This window comes from Vanellus vanellus, assembly GCF_965231255.1.
Source record: "Vanellus vanellus genome assembly, chromosome: 9".
Classification (NCBI taxonomy): Eukaryota; Metazoa; Chordata; class Aves; order Charadriiformes; family Charadriidae; genus Vanellus; species Vanellus vanellus.
The window spans coordinates 11,061,665-11,079,464 of NC_138914.1; the positions used below are offsets into that span (position 1 = coordinate 11,061,665).

At 51.0% G+C, this 17,800-nt stretch overlaps 1 protein-coding gene across 1 annotated transcript in view; it reads right to left on the reverse strand.

Annotated features, from left to right (window-relative positions):
- The window catches only part of PLXND1 (plexin D1), a gene marked incomplete at its 5' end in the record, with an annotated part of 82,400 nt that overhangs the window by 15,260 nt on the left and 49,340 nt on the right, over window positions 1-17,800 (reverse strand). The window contains 10 exons of the mRNA XM_082487728.1: window positions 961-1,107; window positions 6,917-7,115; window positions 7,535-7,665; window positions 8,884-8,991; window positions 10,223-10,335; window positions 10,992-11,099; window positions 12,165-12,279; window positions 16,141-16,290; window positions 17,207-17,482; window positions 17,664-17,754. Of these exons, the coding sequence (XP_082343854.1) occupies window positions 961-1,107; window positions 6,917-7,115; window positions 7,535-7,665; window positions 8,884-8,991; window positions 10,223-10,335; window positions 10,992-11,099; window positions 12,165-12,279; window positions 16,141-16,290; window positions 17,207-17,482; window positions 17,664-17,754 (1,438 nt within the window). The remainder of the gene's footprint in view (window positions 1-960; window positions 1,108-6,916; window positions 7,116-7,534; window positions 7,666-8,883; window positions 8,992-10,222; window positions 10,336-10,991; window positions 11,100-12,164; window positions 12,280-16,140; window positions 16,291-17,206; window positions 17,483-17,663; window positions 17,755-17,800) is intronic.

The following is a 17,800-nucleotide window of genomic DNA, read 5'->3' on the forward strand; positions in this document are numbered from 1 at the left end:
GTGAAGTCCAATTCTCTCCATAGCATTAAATGAAGATGTTATTTCATGTTGTACACCGTGCAGGTGTTCTTTAAAGCACCAAAAGTGTTCACTTACCAGCAAGGTGGGGGATTGCCGGTGAGTCAGCACTAACCCTGCAGTTGCTCTCCTTCCTCCAACATACCCTGTTTATACTTTTCTTTCTCTTCTTGCAAAGCAGGAAGCAGCCACACTTCCCCTGCTCAGACTTATGAAGTTACCATTTCTGCCGAGAAAGCTAATACTTTGCGCCCTGCTGCTAACCCCTCTCGGTCTGCACTGTAAATTTACAGGTCAATTGGTAACAGGAATCTGCAGAGGATGCGGAGTTCGAACCTGCTCTGAGTTACGGTGATGCACATCTGGGGTAACCTACTGTCTTCAGTGAAGCTGCTCCAGATTTATGCCAGGTAATTGAAAGCAGGATTTGACTCAGGCTCTGGAAAGGCGTCTGCCAAATTCTGTGTCAGGTACTGGAGGGAACCGAGCCCTTCACACGCACAGCCCTCGTCTGCCCTGTTCCCACAGGAGGCATTTTGCAAAACCGCTTTTCAGCACCACTGCTGTGACTGCCGGGGCAGAGCCCTCACCCCGGGGCTCAGGTTCACAGCCAGCACCTTCCCGCTGCCAGTGAAGATGCTCTTTTGCCAGGAACGGTAAACCTGTTGCTTTAAATCCCTGAATACAGCATAAGAAATTTTCTGACCTCCCTTCACCCCTAATCTGAGCTACTTGAGTGACCCACCAAGGGATGGACGGACATGAAAACAAATGGTCATTACAAGCCTTGTTCTGTAGCTGTGAGCTTATGCAGCGGCAAGGTGCCTGTGCAGGTATGTAAGTTATGCGGTTATTACACCTGCACGGGTACCAAATCAGCCTCTTGCACAACTGCCCCACTGGGGCACGCACCCATCAGACCCCCGGGGTGCAGGTACTCACCCTCGGCTTTGCCTCGATGTTCTCCCTCAGGAGCCACTCCTCGTTGAGGGTGTACCTGGCTTTCCCCGTAATGGCGTCGATGGACCCTTTGTTAATCTGCTGTTTGATGGCACAGATCAAAAGGAAGAAAGGCTCTCCCACTGTTTCCTGGGGAAGGGAAAGAAGACCAAGTGAGCAAACTGGACCTGGTAGTGGTAACTCCTTCCAGCAGCATGGCGGGGACAGGCTCTGAACTGACACTGAAGATGCCTCCGCACACTGCGGAGCAGGACTGATCCACGCCAGGCACTGCAAAGCCCCGGCGGGTGCTCAGTGCCATCACTCCCCCAGCTCCCACCAGCATCTCTCTGAGGCTGCTCAGAAGTTTTCAGACTCGTGGCAGTGTGACAGCGCAGATGGGGAAGAGGACATAACAGCAGACAACAGCCGCAGGCAATTTTCGGGGCGGGTGAGCTGTGATTGTCAGCATCAACATATCCCATCCAACTTCTCCAGCAAGTACCGTAGGGCTGTGGATTGCCACCAACAGGCTGTGCCAGCATTTGCTGTCTCACGGGCAGAGTGCTCGGGTACTGCTCAGAAGGTAGGGGCATATGCATAGCTGTGCTGAGTGGGTACGTGCACACACGATGCTCAGCAAAATACAAATGTGCATTAATTTACATGTGAAATTACACATGAACTTCAGGGAGAATCTGGCATACTCCAGTACAGAGATGTTTCTTGCAATCTGACAGGGCGCAGACTGTACAACGTACTGCGCTCAGCAGGGCAAGGATGGGGCTGATGTGCACAAAAATCCAGGTCTACAGAGATATTTGGGTGCCCAGCTTTCTCATGAAGGTATCAGTGAACCCCTCTTTGCGCTGCCTGGTTTGCCATTGAAATCCATGGAAGTGAGCCCGTGGCATGTGCCTGTGGCTCTGGGAACTAGCGTTCATACTTCTCATACCACAGCAGAGCCCTGATCACAGTGAAGCAGAAAGGATCAGGGTCAACAAGCTGTTCCCATGCGACAGCAAGCAAACACACCATTTAACTCCTTACATTCATCAAACTCTGTCTTACAGGAGAGAGGTGAATTGTGACACTGCTGCAGTGAAAACAAAACACATAACAGGGACCAGCTATTTGCGATGCGGTTCAGCTACATGGTTTAATGCCAGATTTCTGATCCACTTCTGTCTGCTATGCTGATGCGCAAGTAAAACATAAGCTATTTTCTTAAGAAACTTTTCAGTACTGGAGTACATCCCATTCTCCCTAATGTTCACGTGCAATTTCCTTCCAACGAGGCAAGTGCAAATTATTGCACATTTATGTACTTTCTGAGCATCACACACACCCCGCACAAACATTCTTGCCATCTGAAATCCTACTCAAGACAACAGATATTGAATGATTTTGATATTTCTCAGCTAGGAGCTGCTAAATCCTGTTCAATCTGCTTCTTAATTAAGACTTGGTGATTCTTTTATTCTAATTGCCCTATAATTGCTAAAGCAATTAGTTTGATGTCAATTTTGATTCGACTGCATTCGGCGTGGTTGCCGATAAGACGCTACAGCAGGGCTGTAGGTGGGCACGCGCCATCTGTGCCAATGGTGCACCCGCTTTATTTTCCGAGGGCAACGTTTTTGTGAACACAGGGAAGTCCCTTGGGCCTTCTGCCGGGGTGTAATGACCTCCTGCCATGCTCCTTCTGAGCACGCAGCGTGAACCGGGCTCAGCAGCAGAGCTGCCGGTGCTGGAAATGGAGGTAGGCACGGCTTCCAGAAAGCAGAGAAAGATGTGAAGCCCTGGGGATGCGGAGAAGTTGAGGATCGTGAACGGAGTGGAGAAAGTGTCAGAAGACATAAAGAAGAGTTAGTTTCTGAGAGAAAGGCGGGAGTATGAGGTAACAAGCAAGGGACTGACACCTACAGGGAACTTCCCCAGGCTGTAGTACCTGCTCTCCCCGTAATGTGACCCGTGCAGCGCGGCCACGCTGACCCTACACAAGAAGTGCCGACAGATCCTGATGCTGACCCTGCTACGAAGAGGATCTCTGTTTTATGTCGCGCGTGCGTGAGCACACAGCAGGATGAACCCAAAGCGCTGGGTTTTGGAGCCTTCCCCGTCGCCCCCGTGGGAAGCTCTGGCCCCAGCCACGGCTCCGGCCGCAGAGAGACACGAGGAGCTGCCAACGGCTATGCGGCTGCCTCCAAAAACATTTAAAAAGTGTGAGTCCTGCTGATACAGGAGCTCTTTATGGCTTGAAGCCGGCACAGGCCGCGTGGGTCAGGGGTGGCCGTGAGGCACCTTCCCGCACACGTGAAGCTGCGCTGGGAGGCAGCCCGGGAAGAGGAGGAGCGTGCGTTTCGGACCCGCCACAGCGAGCACGAGCAGGACCAGTCCCAGGACTGGCCACATGGGAAATAACGACAGCGCTCCGCCGGCGAGATACTATTTCTGTTTGGTTTTTTGGCTTTCAGGCTCAGGAACTGTGGGATGTTATGGAAATCTGCAAAAGTGCTAATCAGACAGCAAATTTCAAAGAGGGGAAAGAAGGGCTGGCAGGCAGGGACTAGAGATAAAATGGCAAACTTGGAAACCTCAAGCGTTGTTCGGAAAACTCATCTGGAAATGAATCAAAACTGTCTTTGGACTTGGCTAGTTGGGAGAAAGGAAGTTTAACTAGAAGAGATCAGTGCTGATTCAGGACAAAAAAGTACTTAAAAAAACACAGTCTGGGGCCTTTTTTCCTCCTATTGTGAATGTATTTTAATGAGACTTCATTTTCATTTTTGACTGAACTGTTACGGGCTCTTAAAGCTACCCAGGGCACTGAAACAACTTTGCAGTAATGGAAAGCACAGTTCAGGCTGGCATTACTTGAACGGTTTCACGCACGATGAGCGTGGGAGGGCTTGGGTTTTATATGCTTGGGGGAAAAAAAAGGTTTAGAGCACAGACTGGATTCACATGTTGCTGCCCTATTAACCAGGCTGACAAGTCATTAGAGATGTCCTCCCAGGAACATGTTACAGCATTTCCAAAATGTCTTGGTGAGTCTGGGGTGGGAAAAGCACAGAAAACAGCTGCTTATCCCAAGTGCCTGCTAATTTTGGGATGATTATCTATTTGCATTCTGTGAAGAACCAAACCTCAGCTCCATACCACACGCAAAACTTTGGGAAGCTTGGACCCAGACCTAAAAGCTGAATTCCAGGACCTTAATTTTCCTTTAACTCCCAGTCCCCTGATCCTGTTAGGAGCCAGGCACAATGGTACCATGGTGTCTTGTGAGGAAGGCTTTTTTTCAGCATTTTCTACTAAAGCTGTAGCAGAAAGCAGAAGTGTGGACCATTTTATCTACGACTCTCACTCAGTTCTGCAGAAAGAGGTTTGGATCGCTTGTGCAAATACTGCAAGTTTCCTCTGAATCCAGCGCCAAGCAGCAAGCCTCCCGCTAGGTCTTCATCACATCTCCTGCACACACCGAGCCAAACCTCCCCCTGTCAGAGTGGTGACTCCATTGCCTTCAGGTGCCCTCCACATGTTCAGACCACTGGTGACTGTGGCCTGCAACTCCTTCCCAGTTGAAGACAGCTCCTTCAAATCATTTTCCCCCAAAACACAAATGGACGGACTGTTAGGCAGAACATTAATACGAAACAAATGTTTCGAGCATGTAGCGTTGACTTACAAGGGAAAATACAAGCACTTGGAAATTTTCCACTGCACAACGGCAGGGACCTTTGCAGCAGCTGTTTCGAATAGACGTTGTGATTAATGGGGATAATTCAGGAATGAAAACCAGACCCATCGTCACACGTCTGACAGACCAATGCTACAAGCGGGCGGGCAGCCTCTTTTTTAACCAAGAAATGCCTCTCTGAAGGCAACAGAGTTTGATTCAGAGGAACGCAAGGCACATGGGGGGCGTTTGACTATCACTAGTATTTAAATCACAGCCCTGAGCTGAAACCAGCCCGTGCGTAAGGAGGTGCCGTCCGTCTGACTGCAGTGGCTGCGTGCTCCTTTGTGTGGCGGGGAAGGTCCCAGCTCTGCCGACCCGGACCGAGACTCCCTGTCCCTTTGCACAACTCAGCTTGTGGCTGCCTGCAACAGTCAAAGGGCCTCTCCGGACATTTCTGTCTGACCAATTCTCTTCCTCCGCCGTATTTCAGCAGGCAGCATCTCTGATCAGGTCCCCCACCTTCACTGTGGAGCACACATGACATGAAAATCTCTTGGAAACCAACTCTTTATTGCTCTTTAGTATAGAAACTGTTTGCTTTGAAGAAATGGGAAATCGGCTGCTGTACAAATTGCTGCGACGGTCTTCACTGCCATGGCACGCGAAGCAAGCAGGGACTGCAAACCCCGCATGCAATGTCAGCCCCTGCAGAGGACCCTTCCACAGGCTCTGCTGGTGGCCCGTCAGGTCTGCAAAGGGCCACCACCACCCCACAGACCGGTTCCCATCCATACCCTGCCCTTCCTCCTCCCTCTGTGGGGCAGGCCAGGGCCGCACGGCACCGGAGAGCCAGCTCATAGCTCACACCAGCACCGTCGGCACTGTCCCAGCCGCAGGACGGCCACCGGCCCCGACACGCACCCTGGATGAGCCTGCGGTGAAGGGCACCTCCACACCAGGCGCCCCAGGAGAGGGCAGTGCGCGGGCACGCCGGAGCTCCTCACCATTAATTAGGTATGTAACGTGCCCAAGTCTTTAGGCCCACGTGATAAGACTTGACTTTCTTTCCTCCTTTATTTTTTTTCCCCTGCCTTCTTGCACAATGTCCATTTTTAGCACAAACTGGAGTTGGATCAGATGCCTCACATGTGGTCTCCACTCTCCAGAAGGAGAGATCAGCACTTTTTTTTCTCCAATGGTTTAACTACAGGCACAAAAAATGAAGCTTAAAAAAAAAAAATATCACTAATTCACTCTTTTCTGCTTTTTACAGGCTGGATAGTTGTGCTGCATCGGCACAGACATCCTCATTCACTCCTGTAACTTTTCCTTCATTATGCCGGTTAATTATGTGAGCTAAAATTAAAGATTATGAACTACAAAACCATACGTTTTAGGACAAAAAGTGATCATCAGCTGGGATCAGAAGACATTATGATATGTATGAGGACAATACAGTATTGCTTCTGTGACTATAGCAAACACTTTGGGAAAACAGATTTTTCAAAGGCTTTTTCAAGGCTCTCCCCTGTGGGTATAATGGGGTGTCCTCCAATTAACTGCCATGGAATCAATTAAGTTATTGCTCAATTCTTCTGGGAAATTCCAACCAGAACTGGCAAACGTTGGAGATAAAGCACTGAGCAGATGGACTGCTGATGTGCTCTGAGCTGCCAAATATATTCTTTTTCGTTACCAACGGAAGACAGTCAGGCTTCTGGGACAGGCATCCCACCTCTCCTGCTAAGAGCTGTCCGCCCAGTGTGGAACCACGAGGACACCTCCCGCGAGAGAAGCTCCACTTACCAATGGGCACCGATGCAGAGCAGCACCCAGCCCCAGTGCCACCATCGCCCCCGACAGCCGGGGCTCTCGCGCTCAAGACAGACCATGCTGAACCAGCTGCCTGAGCTGGTCAGAGAAAACAACAAATAACTGGAATGGTTTCCAAAACCTCAAGCCATTTTGGTTATTTTTCAACTCCCCTACGGCTCTCTTCTCAAGCATGGTGAAAACGTCAGTTCGTGCTCTGGCCTTAAGAAAGGCCTGCCACCATGTCTGATCTCACCAAATCCCCAGGCAGAAGCAGAGAAGCAACCAAACTTAAGGTTGCTTTTCCACACTTGAATCTTTCAATACACTGGAGTCTGTCAACCATTAGTGACTGTTCAAGGGGCAATGCTGGCAGGTCCTCAGCTTTCCCACACACCCCTCATCACCACTGCACGCAGAGCTGAACTCACACCCGCAACAACAGTGATCTGATTCTCTTACTCTGAGATAGCTGTACATGCAGATGGACATCCAGTTGGTGAGCATCTTCTCCACCACAGATTCCGTTCTCCTCAGCATCAGCTTGGGGTTTTTGGAAGCTGAAGCATCTATTAGATCCACCAAGAGGTCCTTCATGATGCTGGTGTAATACTCCAGTTTCCCATGCAATGCAATAGTAAGCAGGGAGGCCAGGTTACATCTGCAACAGAATTGTGTATGACTCAAGGACCAACGCAACAAGACTAAACTGCTGACTGGCATAAAAAAAACCCCAAAACACAAAGGCAGTATTTCAGACAATTTTCATGAGCCTTCTCAACGGTGTTAAAACTTCAAACCCTCTTTCAGGGCTGCAAGACCTTGGGTCAGCTCGCACCCTCTTACTGGTAAACCAAGAGTTCGGGGATACAAACACTGACGAGTGAGTCACTCATATGTTTTGGTGCTCTTCAGGATAATGGAGGTTTATGGCTGTCTGTTTCTAATAGAAAAGTGGGAGGCAAGTGTAACTCAACCTTCAACTGAAATGCACGGCTCCAGTCATGGGCTGGATTGCTCACAGGTTAGGAATAAATCAGTCTGCTTCAGCTGCCAAGTCTTTGGCTCTGAAGCTCATACCTGTCTCTAACAGCAAAGTCCTTTTGTTGCTCGAGAGCATGGACAAACACGATGAGAAAGTGCTTGTTGTTGAGTAAAGTGGAGAACAGCGAGATTCCTTCTTCCATATTGGGTCTGCAGTTTTCAGGGATCTAAAGAAAAACGTAGACAGCAGAGTGAGAAAAGCCCTGCTTGTTGTTTTCCTCCAGCTTTTATCGTTCCTGACTGCAAGGACATCCCTGCTGAACACAGAGGTACTGAGCTGAAGACCCCTCACTGCCTCTGCCTGACACTGGTCAGCAGCATGCTTTCCTGGCGAGGGCACGACTGCCTCCGGGGCTGTATCAGAAACAGCTTGGCTAGCGGGGCAGGAGCAGTGGCCATTCCTCTCTGGTCAGCACTTGTGAGGCTACCTACAGTGCTGTGGCCAGTTTTGGGGTCCCCGCTACAAGACAGACATTGGCAAACCAGGGCAAGGGCAGCTGAGGGCTGCCAAAACAAGTAGTGGGTGTACAAGGAGAGGTGGAGAGGTCTGGGTTTGATCAGCCTAAAGAAGAAGTGGTAAGGGAAGATCACAGAATCATAAAATCATAGAATAGTTAAGAGTTGAAAGGGACCTTAAAGATCACCTAGTTCCAACCCCCCTGCCCTGGGCAGGGACACCTTCCACCAGACCAGGTTGCTAAAAGCCCCGTCCAACCTGGCCTTGGATCTTACTGCAGTCTTCAGCTGCCCCATGGGAGAAGTGCCTGGCTCTCTTCTCTGTCCTAGGACGAGAGGCAAGGGACACCACACAGAGCACAAGACACTGATTAAATACAAGGAAGGAAGTGTTTCATCTTTCAGGTGGTCGGGCACTGGATCGGGGCCCCGAGAGGCTGTGGGATTTCCATCCTTGAAGATATTTGACACAGCTGCACAAGGCCCTCAGCAACCTCATCTAGTTGGAGCTGCTTTGAGCAGGTCTCCCTTCCAACCTAAGTGACTCTCTGACTCTTCAATTCCTATTTCTTGTCCACATGAAATCCAGCTCTGAGACAACAACAGCTTTTACCATGTCCCTGCTCGGGAGGAATCTCATTTACGATGAACTGCGTATGGGACTGAGGTGACACACAATATGATACAGTCAGGAAGAAAAACCCACACCGGAGCCAGAGAGGATCTCAGGACAGAGCTCCTTTTTGTGAGAGCAGATCCACAGATCCGCCTTCTCCAATCAGCCAAAGCTGATCTGATGCTGGTATGCGTTAATTGTTTTGAGTGATCAAGCATCCCACACACACCACAAGAAAGCACATGGCATTGTCAACACACGCGAGTATGGTTAGCAACCACTCAAGAGCATTTGCTGTTAGTGGGTTACTCACTTTCCATTCCCCCACCAGGAGCGGATGAGTTTCCTGGACCTGGGAGCCCACCTGGGAGCTGAGCTGCTGGGATGGCAGGATGTAGCACTCCTCGTAGAGGGAGGAACACTGCAACCAAGCACAGCGTTAGGGAAAGGGGCTGCACCCGGCTGGCAACATCCGTGCACCGCAAGGGAACAAGACAGAGAGACATGTCATCGGCAATGAAGACCACCCATTATGAAGAAATGCATTGGTATGGTTTACGAAGCCTTTAAACACTTTGCAAGAGCCTCTTGAATGAGCAAACACCACAAGAATGGGGGGAGGCAGATGTCTGCGCAGACACGAGGCTGTTAGGGAAGGGAGACTGCAAATAGACTAATTTGACAGCTAGAAAAATCCCAGAAGAGAAAGCATTATAGAAGACTAAGTCAAAATAGAGGAGTACTGGGTGTTTTAACATATGTAACTTTTGAAACAGATGGGAAAAATGTTTAAATCTCTAACATTCATATAGCTGCCGGATTCTTAAAGACTCCAGTGTGCAGATATATAGAGATTGGATAACTTAAAAACCTGAGTAATAACTACTAATGAAACACTCTGCAGTCATAAATCATCATCTCGCTCCTCACCACTGAAATGCAACTGCCTCAGGGGTGAAATACAGCCGCTGCTGAGGGCGCTCAGCGACACAGCGGAGCAGCCGGTGACGGGAATTATGGCACCGGCGTGTCTGGTGCGGCCCTGGAGGAGGATGTTGGGTAGACAGACTGGGACTGGGTGCCCAAGGGGCATCTTACTGGGAGCACCATGTGCCCAGCCTTTGACAGAGGAGAGAAAGTGGGAGACAGAGACATCTAACAAGCTCCTGAGGACCAGCAGAGCAGCTGGGGATGCTCAGTGGCACACTGTGTGGAACAAAAAGCCCCTTTTCCCTGACCACTGACGGCAGGTACGCCTTTCAGCCACCCTTCAGCCTCCACCAAACAGAGCGGGGTGACATTGGACTTCCTGGGGAGAAGAAGGAGCCCCCAGCACTTTCTGCTCATGTGGGAGAGTGATTTCAGAAGAGGGTGTCCAACGGCATCAAACGGGTGAGACAGAGTGATGCCAGGGACGGTGCCGCTGCCGGGCTCCTCTCATGTGCGAGCAAGCCTGACCTTACTTCACACCCCAGGAGCTGTGGCTCCACTTTTGATGATAATTGAGGCTGAAATACATCACAACTAAATATATAACAGTGGAATGATTTTGTTCACCATAATAACCCTTTAGAAGAAGGAAAGCAGAGCCCTAATCTGGTTAGGAAGGACCTGGGAGCGATAAGGTGCCCGTGACACGCGTATCACCTTACTTTGGGGAAGAACGTCCGGGTGACAAAGTGCTTGTACTCCAAGAACGGGATCCCCTGGCTGCGGTTTAACTCCTTGGTCAGGTCTGTCATGTCTGTCTGCAGTTCTGCAAAACCTTACACAAAGAGACCCGCAGATGGTAAGAGCTCTGATGCTCTACCAGCTGAGCCAGTAAGCAGGCTGGCACTGAAAAACGCGGCATGTCTCATCTCTGCCTCCTCGAGCCTTTCCCCTCAAGTGGGCTGAAGCAGCGTTTCTTGAGAAGCAGCCGATTACTGTCAGGGTTTAACCATCAGCATCCCACTGCACTGATGGGGAGTACACGTCCCCAGCCTGGTGCTGCAGGGGGACCACAGCCTGCGCTGCAGTGACGGACCGCGGGGACAGCAGATGCTTGGATCGCTTCTCCCATTGCTCCAGCAGGAGCATGCTGCAATTTTTGTTGGGCCCAATTGTAAAGCACACAAAAGATTCGTGTGGCCTTCAAGCAACCCTCTGACACGGCCAAGGGACGTTAACCTGAAGACAGGTAAACCAGTGGCACTGAAGATCAGTGGCTTGCCCGAGTCAGGCAGCAAGACAGCGGCAGAGCCGCACTTCCATTGAGCCTCATTCACAGACCCTGCCAAAGCTCAAAGGCGATGGCAGAAATTCTCCTATAAATAATTCTATAAATTTCTACAGAGTAGAAGGTGAACGGCTTCAACCCTGCTATTCCAGCATCTCCCTCCTAGTCCTGGCTCCTCCTCGGTGCCCGGCACGCTGACTTACCTTTGCGGATTTCCTCCCGGATCTGCGACTCCATCTCTTCCATCTGGAGCAGGGTTTTCTGCCAGTAGCGCTCCGCTCTGCGGCTCTTTGTGCAAAACACAAAGAGAGCTGGAAAAGAAGAAGGGAACAAGCCTTTCGGACTAGGGCTTAGAAGCAGCTGCAGCTGGGATGAGAGCGGTCCTCTGCTGACATGGGTGCAGAAAGCTAAACTCACTAGGTTGACAGCTACAACCAAGAATGGTTGATCAGGCAGTTGTCGATTACCTGAAATAAGTACAACCAGCTGGAATTTAACGATCATGCTGTAACTGTCGTCTTATATTTACGTCTGGGCTGTCTATATTCAGGTTAACTGTATATTAATGTATTCCAGCTGATTAATGAATACAGATTTAAGATGTTTACCACCTGTACTACAGTGTTCAGCTCTGAGAGTCTTCCCATGCCTCCAGAAATATGTTTCTAATGACAGGTGGTGCATTTAATAAATAGTGTGCATTATAACCTTTATTAAAAATAAATTAAATGCCTATTAGAAACACCTCATTTGCTGTGAACTGACAGGTTTCTTGCTGCACAGCCATTCTAGGCATGCGATGAGAAGATACCCCAGCCAGAGGACACAGGTGTGATGCACAGCTTCCAGTGAGGTTTGCAAACTGTGGTGTCTGCTCCAGATCTGCAGCTAAGGACACTCACTCTGTTCTTCATACTCTTTGCCAGGCGCCTGTCACTGGCTGTTACTCATGACAGGACCTCGGGCTTGGTGGACCTTTGGGGTGGTCTGGGACAGTCATGCCTGTGAGTGAGCCCTGTTCAAGTCAGTACCAGTCCAAGACCGGTTTCTCGCACCCTTCTTTATTTTGTATTATAGTAGCTACTAAGTGCTTGGAGGAAAAGGGGAAATTTATAAATATCACAGTCTCAAGTAACAGAGTTGAACTATAAATTCAGCCAGCAAATGCTCCATGCTGCAGGAGGCTTTGATCCTGGGCACTGGCTTGGTCCCATACAAAGAAAAGTGGCTACTTGCTGCACTGGGACCAGTTTCAGATACTGCACAACTGTAGTACTCAGACATTTCTAGCGTGTGAGTAAGTCATCTTCACGCCTCCGCAGGCAATGAGAAAAAGCCTCGGCATGGCCTGGAAACCCATTGCTCTGTTCCCTTACCTACGACAGAGAGGACCAGCAAGATGCTGCAGATGACAATGGAGACGATGATTGCGGTCTCTCCTCCCCCAAGGTGCAGCATCGCAATTGTGTAGTTGAACTTTCCAACTTGAATCTAGAGAGGGAGAAGGAGGGTGGAAAAGCAGGAGCTGAGCAGCACGTTGCCAAGTGGCTCAGAGGTTGAGCGGGGAGGGACTATGGGCAGTGCTCAGCAGACCTTCGCCCAAGGACGTACTGACCACGCTGGCTCAGCCCACCAGGCTTCGTGGGGAGGCCGGGCTGTACCTTTCACTGCTGGACCTCGGGGACTTTGTGTGTCTCAAAAGAGCCCAACTCCCTCCCTGCGTGCTCTGGTGGAAAGCCGTGGCTGGCTCACAGCAGGCTGCGGTACTGCAGCAGTGCCCATCCTTGGGCCACCACAGGGCTTCGGTGGCAGAGCCGCAGGCTCCAGCCCACATCATGGCCCCACCACACCCACCCCAGAGCACCATACAACCCCTTCTTAGAGAGCTCACCATACCATATAGTACTGCCTGTACTACTTTTACTGGAAAACCAATTCCACTAATCTGACTATGTTATGTCTCTGAATGGCCTTTGAATCCCAGCTGAACTCTCCTTTCTCCTCCAAAAGCAGAATTGCTGCCACTCAGGAGAAAGAGGGTGAAGAAACTTTAAAGTCTTTGAAATAAAAATAAAGTAAGGGAATAAAAATAAAGAAGAATGAGACCAGAGACAAGTAATGATCTTGTGGCTAAAGCAGTGGACTGGGTGTCAGGAGGTGCTGGCTCTGCTCCCAACCCGTACTTCTTGTGACACCAAGCACAAACCACTTGAGCTCAGTCCTTCGGTCTCCTGATCCCCAGAAGGGAAGAGGCCAACGCACATCACAGGCAGGCTGGCGAGTTTACTTGGTGCTGTTTATAAATGGAACTCTAGGCCCCTGGGATGAAAGGGTTCAACAGCATCATCTGATAAGGAAAACTCATGACCACGCAAGTCTTTTGCTTCTGGAAATGCAAGTTTCACTTCTCTCAAGGAATGAGAAGCAAGAGAAACTTGAGCAAAAAAATTGAGATGGGGTAGGGAAGAGATGGAATGATCTTATGATTACATCTGTGTCACGGAGCACCTCTGGGAAAGGTGCACACTGTGGTTAAATTACAGTCAGCTCTCAGCAGCTGGGAAAAAGCAGCGCCACAAGCAGGGCCTTCTCACTGTGTCCATGCATCAAACACCATGTAGCGCACAGCTCCGTGTCCACCGGGAAATCCACGCCCTTGCTCTCGGGAGCGCTGGTGAGGGCACTGATGCTGCCAGCTGACGGTGTCCAGACAAGTCTGGAGGTCTGCCCCTGTGCTGCTCCCCCGACAGCCATGAGGGCAAGGACCACACTGCTGCAGGCAATGCTGGCTGCTGTCACCCAGGGTCAGGAAAACCTTCAGCACCTCTGACCATCAGTGCTGGATCATGCAGCCAGGCTCCCACGGCTGCAGGCTCCAATGTGCCCTTGTACCAGCCCTCAGACAGACTGTGGCAGCCTCAGGGGTGGTGCCTCCGGGCAGCACCCAACACTAAGAGCTTTGGTCTCCTCCCTGGTGTGCGCTAGCTGGGAGCCGAGATGCTGGATGGGGACAGGGAGCCACGAGCTCCGTGCAAGCATCCGCAGGGGTTCATTTGACAGTCTGCACAGCACCCTGCCTAGCCTCAAGATTTCCACCTCTTTCATCTGAATGCTGCAATGAGGTGAGCCCTCAATGCGTTTTGAGCCTTTTTTTTTTTCCCCACCAACTCAACCTTTTGCATTTGCCAGAGGAGAAATCCCACGCTTGCTGTTTAATTCAGTGTTTAGGCAGTTTGGTCATGAACAGAAATGGGTTTGAAGGCCTTGGCAAGCTTCTCTTGTTTATTTGGGCAGGTCTACTCAATACAATTTTTTGTAAGGCGAATTAATTAGGCTGCAGGTTAAACGGCAACAACTCCTGTTACCAGCACGTGGGGGGTGCAGAAGGGGCCAGGGCCAGTGGACACCCTGCTCCCGGGAAGAGCTGCCAGGGCTGGCAGGTCTCTGGGGCATGGGGCTGCCCCGGGGGTCACCAGGAATCGTGCTCCGCCTTACAGGATGGAGCCGTCTTGCAGCACCCCAGGGTGCGAACAGGATCCCCTTGCGATTAAACGAGACCAAAATCAAGCTCCAGCTCATCTAAGGCACTCCCAAAAGAGCTACTCAAAGGTGACCCCCAAAACATAGGGAGGCTCAGGAGCCCCATCGTCATCACCCACTCCTTCTCTCTACAGACAGCTCCTGCTGCCCTGTGTGACCTGCTAACACGGACCTGGCCCAAGAACACCTTCACAGAGCAGGCATACCTAAAACCACGCTCAGAATTAAGATCAACAGTGAGACATTTTAAAGGGCTGTTATCCTGAGCTCTGACCGGTGCAGATGTGAGCTCTACCGTCCAATCAAGCACAAACCGGGCAGTGACAACAATGGGCATCTCAGCTGGCCAGAGGGAGAACCTGCATCAGCAGGCAAAGCATCCGCAGCGCCCGACAGCTGTCTGGACGCAAAGCAGGAGGGACCACTGCCCCAGTCGGACCCCGTGTTACCAGAGCTATTACCAGTACGTTACACAGGCAGCTGCTGCCTATGGAACTGCCAGCAACGACTCAAACCACGTATGAAGGTTTAGTAAGTGCGCACAGACGTGAATGCAAGTTGATCATTTAGCTGCACTCTCACTGCTGGTACACTCTTAATAGCTGTGTGAGACTTTAGGGCTGGGCATCATTCTCCTGCTTCCTAGGAACCTACAAGGGCATTGCCCTGAATGGTTTATGTCAAACCAAGACTAGCAGACTCATAAATTCCTTTTCTTCCCCAAAGGGATTTCCCTGTTTCTCAGTTCTCACTAAAACCAAAATTACCCTATTTAAAATTTCCATTGATTTGGGACTTGGGAAATTCTGCTACTTCTGCATTTCCATGTTTCCAGCTTGCAACAGAACTTCATACACCACAGACTGTAACCAGTAAACTGGTCAACCCTGTCAGTGAACTGGTGGTGCATCTTCGTGCCTTTCTTCTGGGCAGCGCAAGTCCGCAGCCTCATCACCTCCCTTCGCAGCCTTCCTCCTCCCCCCTGCCCACACTGCTCCCACCGTTCACTGCTAACACAGGGCTGGGGAGGGGGGCTGCAGGGTCTCAGACCATGGCGATGGAGGCTTTTTCTCTGCAGATATGAAGAGCCATAGTCACACCCCCGCGTGGCAGTGGGCTGCATGTGACATGAGGGAAACTGAGGGCGAGAATGAGTTAAGTTGAGCCCTCTGTGGAAAAATGGACAATAACAAAGTATTGTGAATTCTGCAGACACACAGATGAACAGCAGCCTTGGACACTGGACTCTTTGCAGTGACACAACGGCAGCCCCTGGGAAGCAACACAAAACTTTCCAGCCCTGTGTACTCCTCTCGCCCCCACCACTGACAAGCAGGGACCCATCTCCAGTGGCTCACTGCAGCTTGGTAAGGGGGGGATTCCCACGTCCACTTGGAGCTCTCTTCTGCTGGCAGGAGGCGGCCAGCTGACTGAAAACCATATGGAAATCCCCAAACGTATCTCATGAAGGGCAGAAAGAAAATTACCACAAGTGACAAAAACTCACATGCCTGGGATTTCACAGTGCCTTACAAGAACTGACAAAATCTTCCCCCCACCCCTCCAGCTCACAGCGCAGTGAACTCAGCAGCAGCCCCTCTCCATGACTCAGGACTGTGCTAATGAGCCGCCTGGGACAGCTGCAAGCACAGCGTGCTTTGTCCACCCGTCCATCCGTGGGGCTTTCTGCAAGGCTGCCTGCGAGTGTGCCCGTCCGGTCCCTGTGCACGCAGCGGACCCCTTCGCACGCAGGGTTTGGGACAGGGACCCCTTCTGCCCCGTGCGCTCACAGTGGGGGCTCCCGGCACTCACCGTCACCGGTAACTGTCTTTCCGAGGTGCTCAGCGACTCATTGACAGAGCAGTGGATGACTTTGTCTGAAACAATCTGGATCTCGCACGAGATAAGGCCAATTTTCACTTGGTACTCGTTGCTTTCCAGGCCCAGGCTGTCAGGCTCTTTCTAATGACAAAAATAGAATCAGGATGTCAGCTTTAGAGTAGCAGCTGGAATTGCAACAGATTTTCCTGCTTTACTTTCCATATTCCCTGCTGTTTTTCAGACCTGGGGGGGACTCTCCCTCAGCAAGGACATTTTTCTAGCACTCCACAGGAAACCCAGAACCGGGCCATTCCCCATTTTCCTGTTTCCCATTCCTCACTCAGCATGGGGCATGGGATGAGCAAGCCCCTTGTGGAACCTGGAAAAATCTGCTTTTGATCTGTCCTGGCTGCGCACTGCAGATAAGGATCTGAGCGCCCACCTGGGAAGGGGGGAAGGATGTACACCGGAGGAGACAGCCAGGGGATGCGTCTGCAGAGCCTGAGAAAGGGGGAATGCGTTTCTCAAGCACGTTGCAACCAGTGAGGATATCCTGCAGTGAACAATGGCCTTTGAATTACTATTGCACATTGTCCAAGCCACCCAATTGCTGTATCCCGACTTCCTTGTTAACTGAGCTGAATTCAGTAGCCAAGAGAAGAATGCATGACCTGTTTCTGCAGGGATAAATATCTGTTGTCAGGACCTTCTGGAGTACCTGACTGCTTTCAGGCCACTGCACTATCATTCTTTTTCCTATGTCCAGTATTTTATCTAGCTTCTTGCTATTACATCCTTCAAATGCAGCTCTGTCATCATGCCTTGAAGGGCATCCTCAGGTCAGGCTGCATCTCCTGGTGCAGGTCGATGGAGGGGCAGCAGGCTGAGCAAGACCTGCTGGCTCCCGTGTGGCTCCTGCTTCTCCCGTCCCCATCTGCCCCCTCCTCTCTCCTGTCTCTGTGCACAGCCACTGTGCCGGCACTCAGGACTGAAGAGCTTCCCCGGGGGAGCAGGTAACACCCCAAAAGAAGCAGAACTATAAACGCCACTCTCTTACGTGTATAACCAGAGTTAAGGGCTCGCCAGGATGGTGCTTGATCCACTTCTCCTTCTTGGCTGTGGAGAACTGGGGGTCAGCATAGTACTCCAGACTGAACTTGCTGATGTGCAAAGCCTCCTCGGGGTACATTTCCTCATCCAGAGCTGGACGGTCGTCTGCATAGAGGCGACCGTTGAGATAGAAATCAACGGGTGCGGGCTTGCTGCCCGCAGTGATGTTGGAGGCAGCTGGAGAGGGGCAGGTGATGACAGTGTCGGTGTGAACCTTACAGCCCTGAAAGCCGGAGAGAGCATGCACATCAAAAAGCCGACATCCTGAGTGCTCCCACCCAGCCTTGCTCCAGCCCCATCTGTAGCACGAGGTAAGGCCTCGGCTTCGCACCCCAAATGACTTCAGGCACCGGGCATGCAGCCCTGCTCCCAGTTACCAGGCAATACCCAGCGGGGACACACACCGTTTGCTCTCTGCCGATGCCACGGACCACCATAGACACATTCTGGACCAGCTCAAAGCCTCTTCCATCCAGGGTGATGATCCTGCCCCCGCTTTGAGGAGAAGGGAAGAAAGAGAAGGTGATTACAGAGGACAACA